The sequence below is a fragment of the Onychomys torridus genome, chromosome 3 (assembly GCF_903995425.1).
Source record: "Onychomys torridus chromosome 3, mOncTor1.1, whole genome shotgun sequence".
In the NCBI taxonomy this organism is placed as follows: domain Eukaryota; kingdom Metazoa; phylum Chordata; class Mammalia; order Rodentia; family Cricetidae; genus Onychomys; species Onychomys torridus.
In genome coordinates, this window is record NC_050445.1 from 100373722 (window position 1) to 100395461 (window position 21740).

Here is a 21740-nt window from a genome sequence, read left to right on the forward strand (position 1 = left end):
ATCAAGCAGTCCAGGCAAGAACAGTTTCTTGCCCAAATGGCTATTTTTGCAAAAGTGAAGATAAGATATGAAGTGTCGTCAATGCCCATCGTTGTCTCTGAAGTAAATTGGTGTTGCCAGGAGCAGACATGTCTCACTGTCCAGAAAGTCTAAATTTTAAAAATATTTTAAATGCCATATTCTGAAAGTCTTTGAAGTATTTGAAGATTACCTATCTATCTGAAATATCTCTATGTATACCCAGAAGACTTAACTAACATGGCTATGAGTATGATTATCACAGATGATTAATTATTAATCTATTTTTAATTATCCATTACAATTTTAAATGAGCTATACAAACATAATACCTTAAACAGGAGTAGAAATATATACATAGTATAACAAAATTAACTTTAAGTTTGTATCAATAGACTAAAATCTATACCAATGTAAAACATTTTAAACAAGTTGTTGCTCTTTAGAAGTAAGTTCCTTCCTTAATCTACCCTTTCATCCTATTATATTTATATTTTATCCCCTTTTCTTCTTTAGAAAGAGATTGCATTTATAATCAACCTGCTTTAAAGAAAAATATTGCTTTTCCTCTGTCCCACACCAGAGGGCTCTTCTGATTTGGGACATAAGAATCTCTTAACCTTTTTTTTTTTTTTTTTTTTTTTTTAGCAATATGTCTGGGTTTAGAGAAGGCGTGAACCAATTCCATCTCCAAAGCCAGCTTGATAATTTTGGGAATGTGGGCGTAGTTTCTCTTACTACTTCCTGCTGAAGGGGGGCGCTGTATCTTATGGGGACACAAAGAAAATTTTAGGATTATGGAGTAGTCCATTAGGGTGAACCTCTGAGCCAGTTGCCTTGAAACCATTTTGGATGTTGGATCATCTGGGCCATGGCGCCATCGGAGACCTTTCAGGTGGTCTTGGCTGATCAAACCTGATGTATCTTAATCTGGAACAAATCCATAGCCTCTGGCTTTCTGTGGAAACAAAATCAGATACTCTTTTCCAAAGCATCATATCCTTATATCCAAATTTTGAAATCAAGTTACCTTTAAAATTTATATATTTGTTTAACTCAACAGTTTTTACAATCAAATCTTTTTTTGCAGTTAAAAATCCCAAAGACAAGACAAACCAGATTCTCTGTGTAATGTCCATCTTTGTAAGACTGAAACACCACTGTGGCTGCTGGCTCTGCCCACCTCAGCTTCCCAACATGGCGGTGATACAGTTTACCGCCAGGTCTGGGTCTGGGTCTAGAGCCATGTGTACCATCAACTATCAGAAGGAGTTCTATCAAAGCAGGGCATAGCCCAGAAATTTAGTTTTTCTTTTTATTAAACTAGCAAAGACTAAATCTACCACGCAGCAGTGTGAAGTACCCCTTGTAGACTCCTCATTCCCGCCACACTGCAGGTCATAAGCTCACGCCAGGAACCCGCCATAGTAGCTCAAACTGGCAGGCTGTCGCTAACTTGAGGGAGACAACTAGGAAGCTGTTTTTAGCTCCGTCTTAGAATCTTTTTTCTCAAGTTTTAGGTGGAAACTCTTGCCAACACGTTGGGCGCCAGAGAAAAATGGTTTGGCTTACAAACTTTGGCTTATACTTCTACATCATAGTCCATCACTGAAGGAAGTTAATACAAAACAGTGAAGGAAGCTGTAGATAAGAGCTGATGCAGAGGACATGGAGGGTTGCTGCTGACTGGCTTGTTCCATATGGCTTGCTCAACCTTCTTTCTTATAGAATCCAGGACCACCTGCCAGGAGAGACATGCCCACAATAGGCTTGGCACTTCCATACCAATCACTAACAAAATGCCCTACAGGCTTGCTTACAGCCCAATCTTATGGAGGAAATTTCTCAATTGAGGCTTCCTCCTCTTCATTGACTGTAGCTTCTGTCAAGTTGATATAAAACTAGCCACCAAATGAGGTAACCTTTAACAAATGGGGCTATCATGGGCTTTGAGAGGAGAATGGGAGAGAAGGACATGGATGAATACCTGTACAGGTAAAAGCTGGTTATTACTGGTTATTTATCTCTCTGAGTACTGTTTGTTATCAACTTCATAAGACATAATGTGAAATTAAAAATAGGATTCCATCTCTGTCAAAGAAAGCCCAAGCTACTGGTGTTTAAACTCAGCAGCCCTTGCCATCATGTCCTATAGTAGGCCTTTCATTTGTTTCATTTGCTTTTTCTTCTCTTCCAATTTAGATGATTATACCTTGATGGAATCCTACCCAACCAATTTCAACCGGGGTTTGATCTAGAGCATGGCAAGAGAAGAGTAACTACAGACAGTTTTTATTTCAAACAATAGAAAGAAACTACCATGTAAATGGAAAATAACAAAAGCAATCTTTCAAATGTGCCTGGATCTGGAGCACTCATGTGCTTTAACAGAATGCCTTTTATTTGTCTGTTACTATGCTTCTTTCTCTATGTGTCTTTGTCCTCTACTTTTTCTCTCCTTTACTTCTTCCTCACACCCCATGCATGCCATTGTTGTCCATATCCATTTTATCCATGTATATCTCCATCTCTCTCTCTCTCTCTCTCTCTCTCTCTCTCTCTCTCTCTCTCTCTGTCACCCTTCCACTTGCCCTTGTCATCATTGCTCTCTATCTCTCAGTCTGGGATTCAAAAACGTCCCTGTTCCTTAGAATGTAGAACAGGGCCCATCCTCAAAGGTACAGACCTGCAGCAAACAGCAGGAGCCATCATGAAATAACATTTTATGTTGGGTGTGCATTTGTGTAGTAAGGCATCAAGCCTGAGGATGACTGATATGCATATTGTATAGAATTTGCATATGAATCACAGTACAGTTTTATAGAAGATGATAGTAAAGTATCTTGTACTTACAAAATCATAAGAGCATAATAGTTTTCCAGAAGAGAAACATGAATTCTGTTGAGCACAGGGCCTATTTTTTTTCTAATTCATAGACGTGTGTCTAGTTCCAGTGACAACCCCCAATCCCACCTCCAATCTCATGTCTCCATCCTGGCTGTCCCACCAGGATGAGTTCTTCAAGACTCTAGTTGAGCTTTATTCCCTCAGTTGACCTTGACATTCTGACTAGAGGATCATTCAGATGAACTATTAAGCCACACCTAGATTATAGGAAGATAGCTCAGTTCAAAAATCATAAAAATTGAAATAGAGAATATGTCCCAAAAGAAAGTGAAGGACTGTACCTATGGGAGGAAGAATAGACACTTAGCAGAAGCACCTGACCTAACCCATAAAGTCCTCATCACCAGTAAATGTTGGCAATAGAGTTTGGAGATCTTTGTGTTGTTTTCCTAAGCATAAAGCAACAGAGAATGTTGGCCTAAAAAGAGCACTGTAGCCAAAGGGACATGGCCTATTTTAACAAAGTATTTGATTTAAAAGATAAGTTGGAGGGCATCCAACTCAATCTCATCGTTTTCCCAATGGGAAAACTAGAACTCAGGCAGAGGCATTGAAATGCCAAGGACACACAGGTAGTTGTTGTTGGAGGCAATATAACAACTTTGTATGTTATATTTAATAATAGTTTTCCCACCAACAACACAAAGCATGGTCTTGTTTTTGGCTTTCTTTCCACCCTCAAATATGTATAGTATAGCTTTTATACACTCCAACAGAAAGCATCAACAACAGTTGCGTTAAGGTCCCAGAGAAATTTTACATTTTAAATTTCCCTGTAACAAAGCTAATACCACTTGTTGCTTTAATGGGCTAAGTTTCAGTGGGGGTACCTTCCATGAGATACTGCAGTGGAACCTGCCTGAACATCCTGGCTTTGTTCCTAGAATTCCCAGCAAGGAAAGTGCAAAACAGCATCCCTCATCTTCAAGGAGACTTCTGCAGTCTGCAACTCCCCTTTCTTCCTCCTACCCCCACCTCTTTCTTCCTGTTTCCTAACCAAAAACAAACAAACAAACAAACAAAAAACTGTCACCAGCCCAGAAGTATCTCTGGAAATAGGTAAGAGGGAGCCTTACACCTGTCAGCGCTAGTGGGGAAAGTGCTGGAGTTCTTAGTTGTTTCTCCTCTTGTAGAAAGAAAAGAAAAGACACCACACCGATAGGGTCCCAGGTTTCTGCTGCAGACCTGCTGAGGAAGGTGGACAGTTCGGCCAGCATTATCCTTTAGAAAGATCCAGGGCGCAGTACAGTACCATCCCTTAGGCTTCCCCTTGGCTCCAGCTTTCCTCTAAGCTAGAGGGTGCCTTCTCCTGGAGAAGCTTATAGTTAAGTCATGAATCAAGCTACTGACTGTCCTGTATTTTTCTGAGCGTAAGCTAGCACAAGAGTGCCAGTCATAGAGACTGGAGTCTCTACACTTCTCCCGCCCTCTTTCAACTGGCTGCTCCACTTCAGGACTGCCTCTCTTTCTGCTAGAGCTGAGAGTCAAAGGCTCAGACTTAGGGGCTCTGAATCAGTAAGTCCCTATATCCCTATCTCATCCCAAGTGTAGGTCTGCGGTTCCTAGAACATGGGCGTGGGTGTTGGTGGACCAGAGGCTTCCATCCCAGAGTTGGAGACAAGAGCTTTGCTTGGTATCCTGCTCTCCTGAAATTCATGGATATCCTGGGGACCACAAAACTCCCCTGGAGAGGAAACCTCTTTGCTCCCGGGCCACCCACCCATTCCTCCACCCCCACCCCCTTTACCTCAGCACGCAGCCCCTCCCTGCGTGATGATGCAAACCGGTGGGGAGGGCGGGCGCTGGGAAGGGTGGGGAGAGATGGATAGCAAGCTAGGGAGGGAGAGGGAGTGGGAGGAGGAGGAGGAGAGGGAGCCCAACGACCATTTAAAGCGATAGCAATCCCTGCCCTCTCCCCAGTGCTTGGCTGTTGGAGAGAGCGAGCCGCTAGCCGGGGAGCGCAAGCTCAGCGCGCGGGCCAGCAGAGCCACAGCGCCAGGTACCCAAGGCTGGCTGGCGCCCTGGGACCCCCCCACCCTCTCACGCTGCATCTCCTCCGGCTCCTCCACCCTCTGTGCCTACAGAAGTCCCCGGGCTTCCCCCAAAGGAGCTCACCTCGAGAAGCCCGGACTTAGGAGAGCCCACCAGCATTCCCTCCAGCGCCGCCGCCGCCACCGCAGCAGCATCCGGAGTAGCGGCATGGTCCAGCTGGGGAAGCTGCTCCGCGTCCTGACTTTGATGAAGTTCCCCTGCTGCGTGCTGGAGGTGCTCCTGTGCGTGCTGGCGGCGGCGGCGCGCGGCCAGGAGATGTACGCCCCGCACTCGATCCGGATCGAGGGGGACGTCACCCTTGGGGGGCTGTTCCCAGTGCACGCCAAGGGTCCCAGCGGAGTGCCCTGCGGCGACATCAAGAGGGAGAACGGGATCCACAGGCTGGAAGCTATGCTTTATGCCCTAGACCAAATCAACAGCGATCCCAACCTGCTGCCCAACGTAACGTTAGGCGCGCGGATCCTGGACACTTGTTCCAGGGACACTTATGCGCTCGAACAGTCGCTCACTTTCGTCCAGGCGCTCATCCAAAAGGACACCTCCGACGTGCGCTGCACCAACGGCGAGCCCCCGGTTTTCGTCAAGCCAGAGAAAGTAGTTGGAGTGATTGGGGCTTCGGGGAGCTCCGTCTCCATCATGGTAGCCAACATCTTGAGGCTTTTCCAGGTAGGGGGGCGCTCCCTTTGGGGAGGAGCATTCTATGGCTCCCTGCGCTCTAACCTTAAAGGCTGGTTTGGACTTCGTGGGTTGCAGGGGTCAGGCCAGCACTCCGGCATTTCTTCCCTGGAGATCCTGCCGAATCCCTCCCACCCCACCCAAGGAGGTATCTTCCTTGCTTAGTTTACTCCTCTTTCATGTCTTCCCCTGTCCATGCTCCACTCCATCTGACCTGACTCCCCGGATTTATGGTCCCATTTACAAGAAGCAATCTTCGGAAAAACAAGGCGATGATTTAAATGGGTTTGCATTAGAGTGAAATATGGTCGGAAACAGGCTTGTAAAAGTGCCTGGGCTCCTAGGGGAGCAGGTTAGGCACACGGAATATGAAAAATGAGAAGATGCTTTGAAAAATGGCATTTCTCAACTCCCCTGCTTCCCATGCCCAAGCCACCTAGGAAACCTCGACTCGGTGGAAATATTCGCGAAGACCTCAAGAAGCCCCTTCTTCAACTGAGGGCTGGGGTTTACTCGCATGTGGATGCTAATTGCCCATTTCTTTGGGGTTGAATTTCCGACCTGTAGCCGGTCTCCATCAGAGGCATGGGGTACCCGCCCCACTAGGGAGACCCCGCCTGCTGACGTGATCCCCGCAGAGTTGGTTTCCTCCTGGCAATTTTTGTGCACCTCCTAAATGCGTTTGCAGTCCGGCCAGTGGCAGGAACAGGGCGATCAGCTAGCTTTCTGCTGCCACTTCAGACCTCAGCTGGGGATGAGCTCATGCTAACTGCGAAATAAAATCGCTTTCACTGACTGCTCCCTCTACTCCCAGTCCCTCGCCCTTACTAATGCAGCCTCTCACCCGAATCCCGAATCCCAGGCTCTGAGATTGGAAATAGTCTTCTCTGCCCAGAAACAGTGGGATGTGCTGGGGCGGAGGGGGGCAAGCAGGTCTCATGTCTTGGGTTCCAAAACAGGAGGAAGGCAGATCCAGGACTGATGAGCAGTGGGTCCAACTGCAGTGCTCTGCCTCTGGTCCCTGCAGCCTCTGAACCCATGCCTCCTTGGCTGCTCTGAGTAAAAATGGATGGCTTTGAGGGTTTTGAGTTTGCGGAACTCTCTGACCGGGTCTCTGTGTATGGTTTTTTTTTGTTTGTTTGTTTGTTTGTGTGTGTGTTTTTTTCTGTTTCCTTATTTGGTTATCCTTTTTAGATCCCTCCTCACGGCCCCTTCTTAGCTTCTATTTCCTTTCCTCATTCCCAATTTCTTGCCTCTAGTTAGTTCTGGTACGACTTTGCTAATCCAAGGCTTGCTCCCAGGTTTGGTAGTAGCCAAATCCAGCCAACCTCTTCTATTAGCTGTACAAATTAGCTGTACAACATGATCCCTTCAGGGCTGTGCTGCCCAAGTCTAAAAAGTGACTCTTGCTTGCATGCTTCCTGAAGGGTGTGAATTTTAAGAGGGGCCTGATGATGGCAGTCAGGCCAGCACAGACCCCGACTGATTTCCAGGAGTGGGAAGTTTGTAGTCAAGCAGCAGAAGTGCTCACCTGAAGTCAGTGAGGCCCTTCTGATCGCTGAAGCATCCTGATACCTCCAGAGTGTGCCATTATTGAGATTTCTTGCTGCTTGCTCTCCCCTAAAGTGATTTAAGGGCAAACTTAACTCTAGGTTGCTTGTATTCTGGAACAGCCCTTGGATTTTGTCATGAAAACTCAAAAGAGTTTCCTTCATCTCTGAGCTTGAAGCTGGACAACTTGGGGGTGGGGATGCTGCAGCTACAGAAAGGATGAAAAGATGAACTGAGACAATACCTGAGGATGGTGTGTGTGTGTGTGTGTGTGTGTGTGTGTGTGTGTGTGTATACGTGTGTGTGCATGGGGGGTGCCCTCCCAAGCCTTGAGGGGTGGGCTGCTCATTCTGGATTTAGCATTTTAGTATTATTTCTCTGTCTGTTTTTCTCCTCAGTGGGAACATGGACATCATACCAGCTGGGCCTGAGTGTCTGAAAAAGAGTGCAATATTTAAGTTAAGAAAGTCATTGCATATAAAGCTAGGGATGGTGTGCAAAGGACTCCAGGGGGAGCTGATTTCTCTTCAGTCACATTTAAAACTGAGGCAACTTCCAAAGAAACAAATGGCTGGTGTTCTACCCCCTCCCCCGTTCTCTGAGCTGGGGAGGGAAGGAACCTAATGCCAGTGTGAGCAGTGTGGGTTGGGACTAAAACCATTCAGGGAAAACACTGTCATTTTCCTCTAATTTGCAAATTGCAGCTATTCATGTTGGATTGTAGAGCCGAGGCAAAAGAGGCCCAGATTCTCACCTGCAGTTACAGAGAAGAGGCTGATGGTGAGAGGGTTGCTCCAACTTGTGGCTTGTGCTGCAAACTGGGCATAGCAGTTACTATGCATCTGTCTTTAGCCATTCCCCATGTTGAAGGAAGTGTGTATGTGTGCATACCTGTGCATGCACACACACAGATATGAGCATATATCTCAATGTACTTCTCTGCCTCTGTATTTCACATAGATTTTTTTTTAGTGGATTATTTTTAAATGTGGTTTTAGAATCCCCTATACTGCAAGTTCCACTAGTTTTACGGCTTCTGTCAACCTGCAACATGATTAAAGAGAATAAAGGTAGAATAACAGTAGACTCCTTCAAAAAGAGGAAGAGGAAACAGTGAGGAGGTGAATGTCCTCTGGGACCATCGGGTTCTGTTCAATTAAAATTGTCCTATATAAAATAAACTCCTCCAAATGACTGAATTCTAAGCTTTAGAGTGATTTGAGTTTTCTTCTTTGCTCTGGTCCTCGTGGGTGGCTGTGGGGACCATGCCAAACTGATCACTTGAGATATGAATTTATAGTGAGATGAGCCTGTAGCCTGGGGGAGGAGGTACTTACAGACTAAATGAGGGGATGCTGAGTGCTGGGAGCTAGGAGGAAGTAATGAGATAATCAGAGATACAACAAATGCTGTTACTGCCAGCACAGCCAGGGCAGAACTGTAAAATGCAGACCTGAACAGGGGACTACTCAGATGTAAATACCGCCTTTCCATCCCTCGGAATTCTCTTCTTACTGGTGTGCAAAACCAGTGATAGGACTGGAAAGTCAGGTCAGTCTCTCTCTCTCTCTCTCTCTCTCTCTCTCTCTCTCTCTCTCTCTCTCTCTCCTGTATCTTTCCTGAATAGGTTAGTAAGTGACATGTCTGAGAACAAGAACCAGATCTAGTAGGTCTTTCAAATCCAGGAATTTGAGGCTAATGAAATTTGCTTGTGGCCAGGGCTCTGCCAAGTAGAATTAAATCACAGCAACTGCCCCGTGATGCATTTTCAGCCTCAAAGAAGCATTGGGGAGGAATTTCTGGAGATTTGTTTCTGAGCCTGGGCAGAATAATACTCTCTTAATGCTCAGGAAGATTAAACATAAATTATTACTGACGAGGAGTAACATATTTTTAAAAACTAATCACAGGATAGGGATGGCTTAAAGTGGGGAGGTTACATAATGTGGTGGCTGAAAGATGAATTTCCCCTGAACAGTTTTTCATAGCCATAAGTGAGAAACATTACAGTGTTGATGAAGATCATTGTGATCAAGGATCCTCTTTTTCTGACTTTCACATTCTGATTCTAGCAGAATACTATTTTATGTGCAGTGGGATAATGTAGGCTATGGGCTCAGAATTGCATGGCATCTGTTCTCTCTCTGTGAGAGAGAGAGAGAGAGAGAGAGAGAGAGAGAGTGAGAGTGTGTGTGTGTGTGTGTGTGTGTGTGTGTGTGTAGAGTTTTTTGTTATTGTTAAAATAGCTAGCTTGAGAAATTGTACCATTATTGAATGTAATAGTACAAATCTAAGCCTATGAACTTTGTATCATAAATGAAATTCATCTGCAGTGTATCAATGGTTTCTTCCTTCCATTCACTGGAACTTGCATGTAACATTAAGCCTTTAGGACACTATTTTATACTTAGATGCCTTCCTTCTTCTTCTTCTTCTTCAACAACTTCTTCTTCTTCTTCTTCTTCTTCTTCTTCTTCTTCTTCTTCTTCTTCTTCTTCTTCTTCTCTCTCTCTCTCTCTCTCTCTCTCTCTCTCTCTCTCTCTCATCAATTCATAAGGTGATGTTGGATTACTCTAGGTGGGGGAAGGGGCTTCTTTTTTAAGGCAACTCTAACCTACTCTTTAAAATCACATAAATACAGGTATAACTGCCATTTGGAATCATCCCTGAAACAACCTCTGCCTCCACATTTACTGTGTTGTAGGAAATTTACCTAACAGATGGTGAGTGGGAAATTTTTAAAGGGGCATTTTTAAAAGAGCAGAGAGGGAAGGAATCAAGACGTCCACATGCTATATTTGAAGCTACCTTCATGTATATTTTATGAATATACAATTCATTTAATTGGGATGTTTCTGGGCATTTTTTCCTCATAAAATAATTGAAACAAAGGTGGCATTCAGGTAAATTTCACAGACATTTATAGTATAAGAAATCAAAATTGTTCTGCTTTCAACATATGTACAAGATATATATAATCTAAACAGACATTAGGTGAATTACACCATGTATTCCAGTGCTATGAATGCCACTTCCATTACCCTAAATATGCCATTTAATTTATATAGGCCTGATTTTCTTCATCTGAATTTTATGTTTAAAATGTAGTTTCTAGAGGCTGGGAAGGTGGCTTAGTGGGTAAAGTGATGACTGCAAGCAAGGTGTCCTGAGTCTGGATCCACCTAGCACAAGCCAGGCATAATGAACTTCAGTGAGAGACCTTGTCTTAAAAAATTAGCTGGAGAAATGTTTGAAGACACTAAACGTCTACTTCTGCTCTCTACACACATGTGCTGGTGCACACATACTCACACATGCATGAACATGTTCACATGCACACACAACAAACATATATACAGGCACAGTCTAGTCTCTAGAAATGTCTAATCTTCTTGTTTAGTTTGCATCAAACTAGCTTTTAGAAAAACCCATGACATCATTTTCTGTTCTTCCACTTTGAACTTTCAGTGCCTTGGGAAATCTTTTAACTGATATTTTTACAGCTTCATCATTATTAGTCTAGCTCGTTGACCATTGACCATATCCAGAGCTTTCCTTGCTTCCTTTTTTTTTTTTTCTTTTTCTTTAAATCAGTTTGCTATTCCGTGGGATAAATTGAAGCTCTTGTTAGAAAAAAAGAGCTTTTAGATCCATTTACCAAAAATCATAAGGCATTAGAAATGCTCAGGATTACACTAGCAGTTAAATCTTTGTCCAGTGACCTATCCTATCTTGTCTTATGATAACTTTAAGCCTCTTTGTTTATAAAGGTGTAAATAATGACACCCTTCTTATGTCCCAGTATTAAGTCACACGGCTCAGGTTAAGTAAAGTGAATGACTCGAATGACTAGTTTAGTTGTGGGCACCTGGGTCTACATATATCAGAATCCTCCCCCAAGAGATTTCTGTCAGAAATAATGAGTATATTGTCTTTTCTCCCTGGAAGTTCAGGACTAGGGAATTGTAAGTTGGAGTGCCCAGGGGATGGAGCATCAATACAGGGAGACTTGATAGCCAATCAGACAGAAAAAAAAGCAAGGCTGAGGAGAAGACAGACAGCCTGAGCTTTCCTGACCTGGAGTGCCCAAGTCAATTGAATCTAAATCTAGATGACTTCCCAAATTTCTAGAAAATGCCTTTAAAACAGTGCTACTGCAAGCCTGGTGACATGAGTTTGAATGCATGTAGAAGTGGAAAGACAGAATAGTCTCCATAGAACTGTTCTCTGACCTCCACAAAGGCACTGTGGTCCATAGACCCACATGCTTCATGTACACACACACACACACACACACACACACACACACACACACACACACATTTTTTAAATAATTAGAAGAAACACAGTTATTGCCCTTGAGTTGAGTTCGATTTTTGCTACATTGAAGATAGCTTATTTCCTGTAGTGATTGGCATTTATCAAGCTAAAATTAGTATGTGATGTTTTCTTTATGCCTGTCTTTGAGTTGTTCCTAAGCACTGTATTCTTCCTCACTCTTCGTAATGTTAGTGGTAGTTGCATTTGCTTTTAGCATTTGCAGTGGTTTCTTTCCTGTCTACATGCAGTTGAGAAAGAAGGCAGATACTTTGGATGCAAACTGTAGCCTGTAGGCCTCCTCTCTAGGAGCTGTGGAGCCACACTCAGTTCCTTTCATTAAAGCAAATCTTTTGTTGATATCCCTAGGGCACAGAAGCATTTTCATTCTATAATGGAGTACAAAGTATATTAAACTCCCAGGTCCCTGTACAGTAAGAAACAAGCCTGACTCCACTCCTCGTCCCCTTTGACTTTAAATAGGTAATTAAGAATAGTTGCAAACTCATGTTCTCAGCAACTAAAATGCATACATGATCAGCATTTAGAGGACAACAATTGTACAATGTAAAGTCAGGCTAATTAATTAATGAACATTTGCAAACTGACATCACAACATAGATGTTGCTCTGTTTAAAAAAAACAGAAATAAATCCTTCTTAAAAAAATACTTATCTGAGAGAAGTATCATTACATTATTCTTAATAATATGAGATTCCCATGGCTGACAATTAACTTCTTTACCACTACATTTACTATTAAATGTTTCCTGAGCCATTACTGTATCATAGCATCAAAAAATAGTGTATGTGACTTTACAATGATATGGGCTATTTATCATATTTTGTGAGAAATTCTAATTTGCTTTCATTATTAGTAGTGATGGTAGTAATTGTTAGAGTTCTCAGTGTGAGTCACTGTGCCATGTACTTCCAAGAATGTCATCTCATTTGGTAGCTACAATCATACTGTATGCCCATATTGTTGTACTACTATGAATTTAAAAAGGGGATTCTTGCAATCCAAAGTCACCTTCCTGGTTGACAGGCAAAGTTGACAGACTTAAAATTTTTTCTGTTAACACCTAAGAAATGAATCACTTTTCACAGCGTTCAATTGTAATACAAATGCAGTAAAGTTTAAAAATGATTACATACTTCCCTACCCTGAAATCATGATGGCTTTGAAATATAAACCTTGTCAATTATTTACCTATATCTGTTTATAGAAATACTGAATTCCAATTGTAGAGCAAGATTGTGTAAACCCCTAGAAATTTACACAAACTCTTGTCACCCAATGAAAGACATCTGTCCTCCAGTATTCAACCAGTGGCTAGTCATGTGGACACAAATACACCGTAAATGTCTCTTATTAAATAAATGAGAAAAGATATTTCCTCCTGTTCCAATTCAGTGCCTGTCATTATGGATTGTGACAATGTGTCCTAAACTTTATTTTATTTCCTCCACTCTCTCTAGACCTCAAGTGAGGAAATCCATCATTTAGATATATGCACCAAGTGAGGGGACTGTATTAATACAATTGCAGAAAGTCAAGTTGATGGAGGGCAGGAAGTACATCCTAATAAATGCAAAACTAATGTTTGTGTGGGCCGTGGAGGGAAGGGTAGGAATTTCCAGTTTAATGGATTATTTTACCTCTTACTCAGAAAGTGCTGCAGCTTAATAGTTTTATAATTGGTCATCTGCAGAATTCTCCATCTCTGGGTGTTATGCTTTCTTCCTGGCACAGCTGCTGCTGCTTGTTCTGAGTGCTGATGGAAGGTGTCAGCTAAGCCACAAAGAAAGGCTCAGCCTGTTAGAAATACTGCTCAGAGGAAGCTATTTCTGTTTGTTAAAATAGAGATCAAGTATTTTTATTGTGTTTTAAGCTGGACTTCTATGAAGGCAAGATCAGGCAGACATCACAGGAATGGTTCTCATTAGAAAGCCCTTCCTGTCACTCACTGTTCATACAAGAGTGGTTAGTCAAGTTCAAGAATTAGATCTAAGTTTAAATGTATATGTGCCAACTTTTTTTTTTTCTACTGACTTGCTGAAACAGGAAATACTTTATCATCAATGACTGTATCTTCCAAATGAGCATAAGAAAAAATGTTCTTGGGCCTACAAGAGGGCTTAGCAGGTCTAGGAACTTGCCTTCAAGCCTGATGACCTGAGAGATCCCTGGAGCCGACATGGTAAAAGGGGGAAACCAATTCCAACAAGCTGTTCTCTGACTTCTGCATAAATTCCATAGCATGCATACACCCACACACTTACATATACCTATATGTTATACACATAATAATTAATAATTTTAAAACAATACCTATCTGATGGAGTAATTGTGAAGACTGCATGGAATAGGTATGTAAAAGGTTTAGCACTGAATTAAACATGTCCTCTGTGTTCAGTAAATTTCATTATTGTTGTCCTGTAATTAGGTGTTACTAATGCCAAATAATCAAGATTATTAAATTTGCTACAGAATAGCTATAATAACAATAATGTGCTGCACTCTTTATTCTGCTTTTTAGTAGAATGTCTCTCTATAACATCATTTATATTGTATTATGTATACACACATATATGTGTGTATACTTAAATAAATACATATATATACACTCACATACATATATGTATATGTATAACACACATATATATATATAGATTTAATAATTGAACATGAGATTTTAACAGTTCAATTCAATAAAACAATTTGTTACATTGATTAAAGTGAATTATGAACTCTATGAAATTTTAAATTTTTTCCTCTCCTTTTTTCTCCATTTATTTCACTTAGTTATTTTGAAGATAGGATCTCAATATACCGTCCTAGATGACTTGAAGCTTACTATGTACACCAGGCTAACCTCAAACTTTCAGCTGTCCTCCTGCCTCTACCTCCAGAGCAGTGAAATTACAGGCTTCTATACCCTCCCCCAGATAATTATGTTGTTTTAGGATTATGGAAGAGTTAATTGTGGACATCATTCACCTTTAATTCAAATTCCATTCCAATAGTTAAATGCTTTCAGCTTTACTTCTGCTTTCTCTACTTGTAATTTTACTTAGAAATATTTAGTCAACGTCTTCTGTGTGTACATCTCCAACTACTTGGACATTTAAAAAGTGTAAGGTTTCTCTTTCTATAAAATCTCTCTCTCTCTCTCTCTCTCTCTCTCTCTCTCTCTTTCTCTCTGTATGTGTGTGTGTGTCTATACAATTGGTATTCATAGAAACAGGTGGTAGAAATGAATGTTACAGCACATTAGAAACCCAGAAGTGTGCAAAAACAATGTACAATATACTAAACACTGTTTAATCAATACTGGGGAAGGGATATAAAGGCAGGTTCCAATTATAAATATGCTATTCAGGGTAGAATTGAAGGTTGATATTTGAGCAAGGATTGGAAGTCAGACGTGAGCAGGCACATATCTTTCAGAGGAACACTGCTGCACAGAAGCTGAAATGACCAGTGTCACAATTTAATGAGCAATTGGGTATGTAAGTCTTGAGTTCTGAAGAAGGATTTGGATTAAAGATGCAACTGTATAAACTAGAGATACTACATGCAACTTCAGGGTTGAGGATATAGCTCAGTGCTAGAGCACTTGCTTTTTATGTTGTATGACCCCCAGGATATCAACAACAATGACAAAGATGCTACCATAGTATAAACATTCAGAAGATACATTTTGGTTTTCCATCTTTCTTCCTATATTAGTTGCTTTTCTCACTCCTGTGATAAGATATCCCAATAATGCCTCTTAAAGGAGAAAGGGCTTATTTCAGCTCACAGTTCATCATGACTTATAGTTCACATGTCCTCATGACAAGAGTGTGAGGCAGCTGTTCATGTTGTATTTCAGTGAAGATGAGATGGATGCTTATGTCCTGCTAATTTTCTTCTTTTAATTGGTTGAGGATCAGGCTTGGGAAATGGTGCCACCTGTCTTTAGAAATGGTGTCAACCTCAATCACCTAATCAAGATAATACCTTACAGGCGTGCTCAGAGGCTAATTGAATCTCAGTAATCCCTTAGAGGTGTTCCTGGAGGTTTGTGGATCCAGGTCCTCTCAGGTTGACCATCAACATAACACTATCATATATCATAACTCTGATAATGTAATTATAACCATATTTTGTAAGGCTTAGGTTGATTGTATTTGGGTGCCACTTTAACCCACAAGTACTTATACTTTAATATTTATCATTATTATTTTTCCTCATTAATGATAGTTGAGAAATTGCCATTTCTGATACACATGTTGAAGATAAAAGAAAGTTATTCATGCATTCAAGAAAAGTAAAGAATGTACTTATTGTAAAATATCCACATGAATACTTACTTTGAGCAATTCCATCAGGAATTCTATATCTTTGCTTAACTTTTTAATTATTACATTAATTTGTATTTATATTTTGTTGCAAGTGATGGAACCCAGGACTTCCTGCATGATATACACATACAATCCTCTTAAGCCAAACCCACAGCTTCTCATTCAACTTTTTAAAATTTTATTTATTTATTTATTTATTTATTTATTTATTTATTTATTTTTTATTTTTTATTTTATATGTATGAGTGTTGATCTGCATGTATGTATCTACTACATGTATGCCCAGTACACCCCCAGGCCAGAAGAGGGTGTTGGATTAATTGGAACTGGAGTTACAGATGTTTGTAAGATACAATGTAGGTACTGTGAAATGAACTCAGGTACTCTGCAATAAGAGCCAGTGTTCTTAACTGAGAAGCCATCCCTCCAGCCCCCAAAGTCACCTTTTAAAATGAGAGCATAGTTGGGATAAATTTTATCTCACTGGTTTTAAACTTGCTTTAGGTATTAGATACTTGGAAGCTACCAAATAGCCTCTTTGACTAAACCAAAATTATTTTTATTCATTCATTCAGCTACCAGATTTTACTGTGAACATGCATTGTACTCAAAATGCATGACCATGTTGTCTCTACATATCTATAATTTTATTTTAACACTATCATTATGTAAGGTATATTTTAATTGTAATTATAACACATTTCATATCAACACACATCCATTTTTAGTGTTCAGGGGGAGAGCAGCATGTAGTGAATTTCATCAAAATATAGCATTTGAGGAACAGAACAGAGGGTAATTGTGTAATTCTGTATTCATTATAATTAAGTTGGATGGAGTTAGGATAATAAAATTAAGATTTAAAAAACTCAACTACACATTGAGGCATCATAGCTCCCTCTCACTCAACCCTTTCACATTTGAGATTGCATATTTAATGTATTTTTGTACATAAATCCTGAAATGGGACAGTTGATGAATAATAGGATTCAGATAGAAAAGTTGATCTAAATAAATGACATGTTGCTTTTTGGGTTGTGATTTAGAGAAGATTTTCTAATTTAAACAACTGAAACAACTGTTTTCTGGAAGAGATAAGTTTTAGTGTCAAATCTGCTGTTTCACTAGACTCCTGGGGGCACATGCTTGCTGCCTACATTTTGCTTGCTGTTTCTTTTCTTTTCTTTTCTTTTTTTTTTTTTTTTCTTTTTTTTCTGGTTTTTCGAGACAGGGTTTCTCTGTGAAGCTTTGTGCCTTTCCTGGAACTCACTTGGTAGCCCAGGCTGGCCTTGAACTCACAAAGATCTGCCTGGCTCTGCCTCCTGAGTGCTGGGATTAAAGGCGTGCGCCACCACCGCTCAGCTGTCTGCTGTTTCTTAACAACTGGTTAAGAAGTGTGACAAAAGACAGTGTCACAAAGCAAATAACTTGTTTTGAAATCATCAGTATTCCCTCACCTGCCTTTTCTCAATACTTCCTTGGATTTGTTTGACATTGGAAAGCAATAATGAATTCTGGTAATTGTGATGTTTATTTCAATGAGAAGGAATAGTGCATGGAGTTAAAGATACAGGTGCTAGCTGTTCCTAGTGAGACGTGTTTACAGTCCCAGCTCTGTGGAGCCTGAGATGGCAAGATGGTAAGTTCAAGGATAGCATGGACTACTGTGATGTGAGACACTGTCTTAAAAGAGTGTAGGTGTTAAACATAGCTGATCTCGCTCTTTTGCTAATCATTTGAGCTTGGGTACCCACTTGAATATCTAGGGTGCACCATTAAATAATAATATTAGTTCTATTCTTAGAAGACTTAAAAGTCTTATGTATAACGAATCATGTCAGACACTTAGTTCAGCCCATAGCACAAAATGTGTCATTGATAGTATTGGTCTTACTTTGGAATGTTGGGGCCGTATTGCAGTATCCCATATCTCACCACTGCCATGTCTGTGTACTGGGTTTGGGTTGACATTTTTCTTTCCTTTGTTTTTTTCTTTTTCTTTTATTTATTATTATATTTGTGTTTTAATTTTACACATCAGCCATGGGTTCCCCTGTCCTCCCTCATCCCGCCCCTTCCCCCACCTTCACCCCATCCCCTCCCCTCTATTCCCATCTCCTCCAGGGCCAAGACTCCCCTGGGGATTCATTTAAACCTGGTGGATTCAGTACTGGCAGCTCCAGCCCCCTCCTTCCAGGCTGAGCAAAGTGTTCCCTGTGTAAACCCAAGGTTCCAAACAGCCAGCTCATGCACTAAGGACAGGTCCTGGTCCCACAGCATGGATGCCTTCCAAACAATTCAAGCTATTCAATTGTCTCACTTATCCAGAGGGCCTGATCCAGCCGAGGGCTCCACAGCCTTTGGTTCATAATTTATGTGCTTCCATTTGTTTGGCTATTTGTCCCTGTGCTTTTTCCAATCTTGGTCTCAACAATTCATGCTCTTACAGTCCCTCCTCTTTCTCGACAATTGGACTCAACTCCTGGAGCTCAACCTGGGGCCTGGCTGAGGATCTCTACATCCACTTCCATCAGTTATTGGATGAGAGTTCCAGCTAGACTGGTGGGGTGTTTGGCCATCTGATCATCAGACTAGGTCAGATCATGCTTTCTCTCGACCATTGCCAGCAGTCTACAGAGGATGTATAATTGTGGATTTCTGGGGACCTCTCCAGCACTCTGCCTATTCCTCTTGTCATGTGGTCTTCATATATCATGGTCTGTTATTCCTTGTTCTCCCTTTCTGTTCTTCATCCAGCTGGGATCTCCTGCTCCCCTAAGCTTGCTTGCCCTCAAACCTTGCCCTTCATTACTCCCACTGTCGTTCAGGTTGTTCATGTAGATCTCATCCATTTCTCTGTCATTGGGTGATCCCTGTGTTTTTTTGCTTTTTCAAGACAGGGTTTCTCTGTATAGTTTTGGTGCCTATCCTGGCTCTCACTCTGTAGACCAGGCTGGGCTTGAATTTACAGAGATCCGCCAAGTGCTGGGATTAAAGGCATGTGCCACCATTGCCCAGCACCATTTTTCTTGATATCTCTTTTTAAGCATCACTCGGACAGTACTAGGCTGCCACAGATAGTGCTGTTCTCTGAAATAGTTCCTTGCTTGACAGGAGAATATAGGTATAGAAGCAAAGCAGAATTAAGGGGATACAAGCATCACTTCTCTTCACCTGAAGATATGGTAGCCAGGCCTCAGAATGAGAATAGAGCCAAGGGCAAAATGTTTGAAATTATTCTTTAGTAATTGAGCAGTAGCCAATTAGATAGTGTGGATGTGTTTTCATCATATTGACAATATAATCTTAGGTGCTGAAACCCCTCTAAGCCTGAATCTTTACATAAAAGAAAATAATAATATTAGGACCTGTTACATACTGTTACTATGAAGAAAAAAGGGCACATATGGTTTGGCATACAATAAACATTTGGTAAATATTCCTAATGTGACGATATCCACCACTGATATTTTCACTAACTAGGTGAACATATCTAAAATCCTACCCTTTTAAAGTTATGCACAATCATTGAGCAGGTAGCTAGCTTTCTAAAGCTGCAAGAACTGAGTAATCCTTTAACTATGGCCCACCCATAGCCAGGGCTTGAGCTGCACTGGTTCCACCTTCCTTATCACCATCACTCTCACCCTCCTCACCCTGCTCTCATCATTCCTGAAACCACCCTTAGACCTTCCTTTGTTTTAGATAGCCAGCGTATCTGTCTGCTTCACATCATTCTGTTCTCCCACTTGTGTAGAAGAAATCATTGTGTTATATTAGATAAAGACTCCAAGGTATTTAGATAAGCAATGTGAGTCACTGTAAGACAGATGGAGCCAGAGTGTTCCAACTCCTGCCTCTATGACCTCGAGAGGCTGTCACTCTTGTACTGCCCCTTGTTAAGAAGTCAATCTTTCACCCACTCCTGTAGGGCTAGAGAAGATACTGGTCCCTGTATCTTTCTATTTCTTGAGTGATCCTCAGCTCAATACCAGGATGCAGAGGGAAACACTTCTAAGACTGAAAGGGACCTACTCTCTTTATCCTTTCCTCTACCAGATAACTGTTATTCCAATTCCTTCTTTAAAGTCCCTACATGTTCATTTGGTACTTAACCTTGATCTTTTAGAATTTTTGCATTCCAGGCACTGACTCATCCACTCTATTTAAAGTTAATTTATCTGAGGTCAAGTGTGGGGTCTTACTCATCTGAAGTACAATCATCTCCTGTGGCATCTGACTCCATACTTTTCAGTATGCAAGGCTTCTGCAAACACTTATTTGGTTTTGTTGAACTGTGCTCATCAAGAGCACATGAAAAGTTTGACAGAAAGCACTTTTGCAGAAAGGAAGCATTCTAAATTAATTCATAGGTTTAAAAAGCAGAGCTGCTACAGAGTTCCTAATTTTCAGGCATCATTGTGTCCTTTTAGATAGTATATAGGTTGAGTATACCAAATTTAAATATATGAAACCATAAAATGTTCCAAAATATGAAACTTTTTAGTTATGTATGTGTGCTGGTACATGTACGTGTGTGCGTGCATGTGTGTGTGTGTGTGTGTGTGTGTGTGTGTGTGTGTATGTGCATGAGTGTATGACTGTGAGGTATCTCTCCACCCTAAAACCTGAAACTTTTTGAGTACTAATAAATTTCCACGAGTGGAAATTTCTATCTGCCCTCCTGTAATCAGTCACAGTCAGATTGTTAACACATTCAAAACACTTTGTACAATCACCTTCAAGTTATGCAGAAGGTGCACATGAAACATAAGTGAATTCCATGCTTAGACTTCAGTCCCCCTCAGCCAAATAATTTGTTATGTATATGCAAACATGACAAAATCTGAAAAAATAATTGAAAATATGAAATGATTCATAAGTGTTTCGAATGAGGGATTTTTTTTTTTTATCCTGAACTTCTTCTTTCCTTATGGGAACTACCTATAGCACAAATTCTAATTGGTCTTAATAATAAAAACCTGGAGTCAGATATCAGGGTAAATGCTGTAAGGTCAGGGAAGTAAAGGGGCAGCCAAAGTCACCTCTTACCTCCAGGACTCCTCAGACTGAAAAGGGGCTGAACTCTTGTCCCTGCCTACCTTACATTCCTCTTTCTGCCCAGGCATATCACTTCTTGTCTCCTGTCTGTACAGATCTCCAGACTTCTACAATTAACTAATGGCTAGCTCCACTCCTGATCTTCAGGCAAGCTTTATTTGTTAGAGCACAAATAAAATATCACCACACTGCCTGCTGATAAACCTGAGTACTCTCCGTCAATCCTATGAGCAGTCTCTTAGTTATAGCTTAGCTCACTGGCGAAATCATTGGCTAATCCATTTACAGTGACACCATTTGCTCAGGGCAGAGGTAGAACAGGTTTGGAGGGTACATATTTGACATGAACAAGAGTTGTTTCTAGTTTGTTCACCTTTCTCCCCTCAGTCTGCTTTTACTTATTTACTTCAAAATGGTGACTTTTTATGTGTGTTTATTCATTCATTCATGTATGATATGCGTATATACGTGTTGACACTCATGCCACAGTACATGAAAGTTGGAGGACAGCTTTCAGGAGTCATTTCTCTCCTTTAGTGTCTTGATCCTGGAGATCAAACTCAGGTTGTCAGACTTGGTGGAAAGTTCCTTTACCCACTGAACTATCTTGAAGGTCACACACACACACACACACACACACACACACACACACACACGCCCACACACATAGTAAATTAGTTATGCTAGTAATTACTTATTTTAATGTGTGTGTGTGTGTGCGTGTGTATGTGTGTGTGTGTGTGTGTGTGTGTGTGTGTGTGTGTGCCACGTGAGTGCAGTGCCTATTGGGGTCAGAAGGTACTGGAC

General features: G+C 41.2%; 1 protein-coding gene and 1 long non-coding RNA gene across 2 annotated transcripts in view; one reads left to right on the forward strand and one right to left on the reverse strand.

Moving 5' to 3' along the window:
- Window positions 1-1723: 1723 nt before the first annotated feature.
- Window positions 1724-6490, reverse strand: LOC118579626. The gene is made up of 3 exons (XR_004944487.1): window positions 5407-6490; window positions 5041-5321; window positions 1724-1759 (listed from the first exon to the last, which is right to left on the reverse strand). It is a non-coding gene; the product is annotated as an uncharacterized LOC118579626 (long non-coding RNA).
- Window positions 4755-21740, forward strand: part of Grm7 (glutamate metabotropic receptor 7) — a 918190-nt gene continuing 901204 nt past the window's right edge. The window contains exon 1 of the mRNA XM_036181053.1: window positions 4755-5643. Within this exon, the coding sequence (XP_036036946.1) occupies window positions 5125-5643 (519 nt within the window). The 5' untranslated portion in view covers window positions 4755-5124. The remainder of the gene's footprint in view (window positions 5644-21740) is intronic.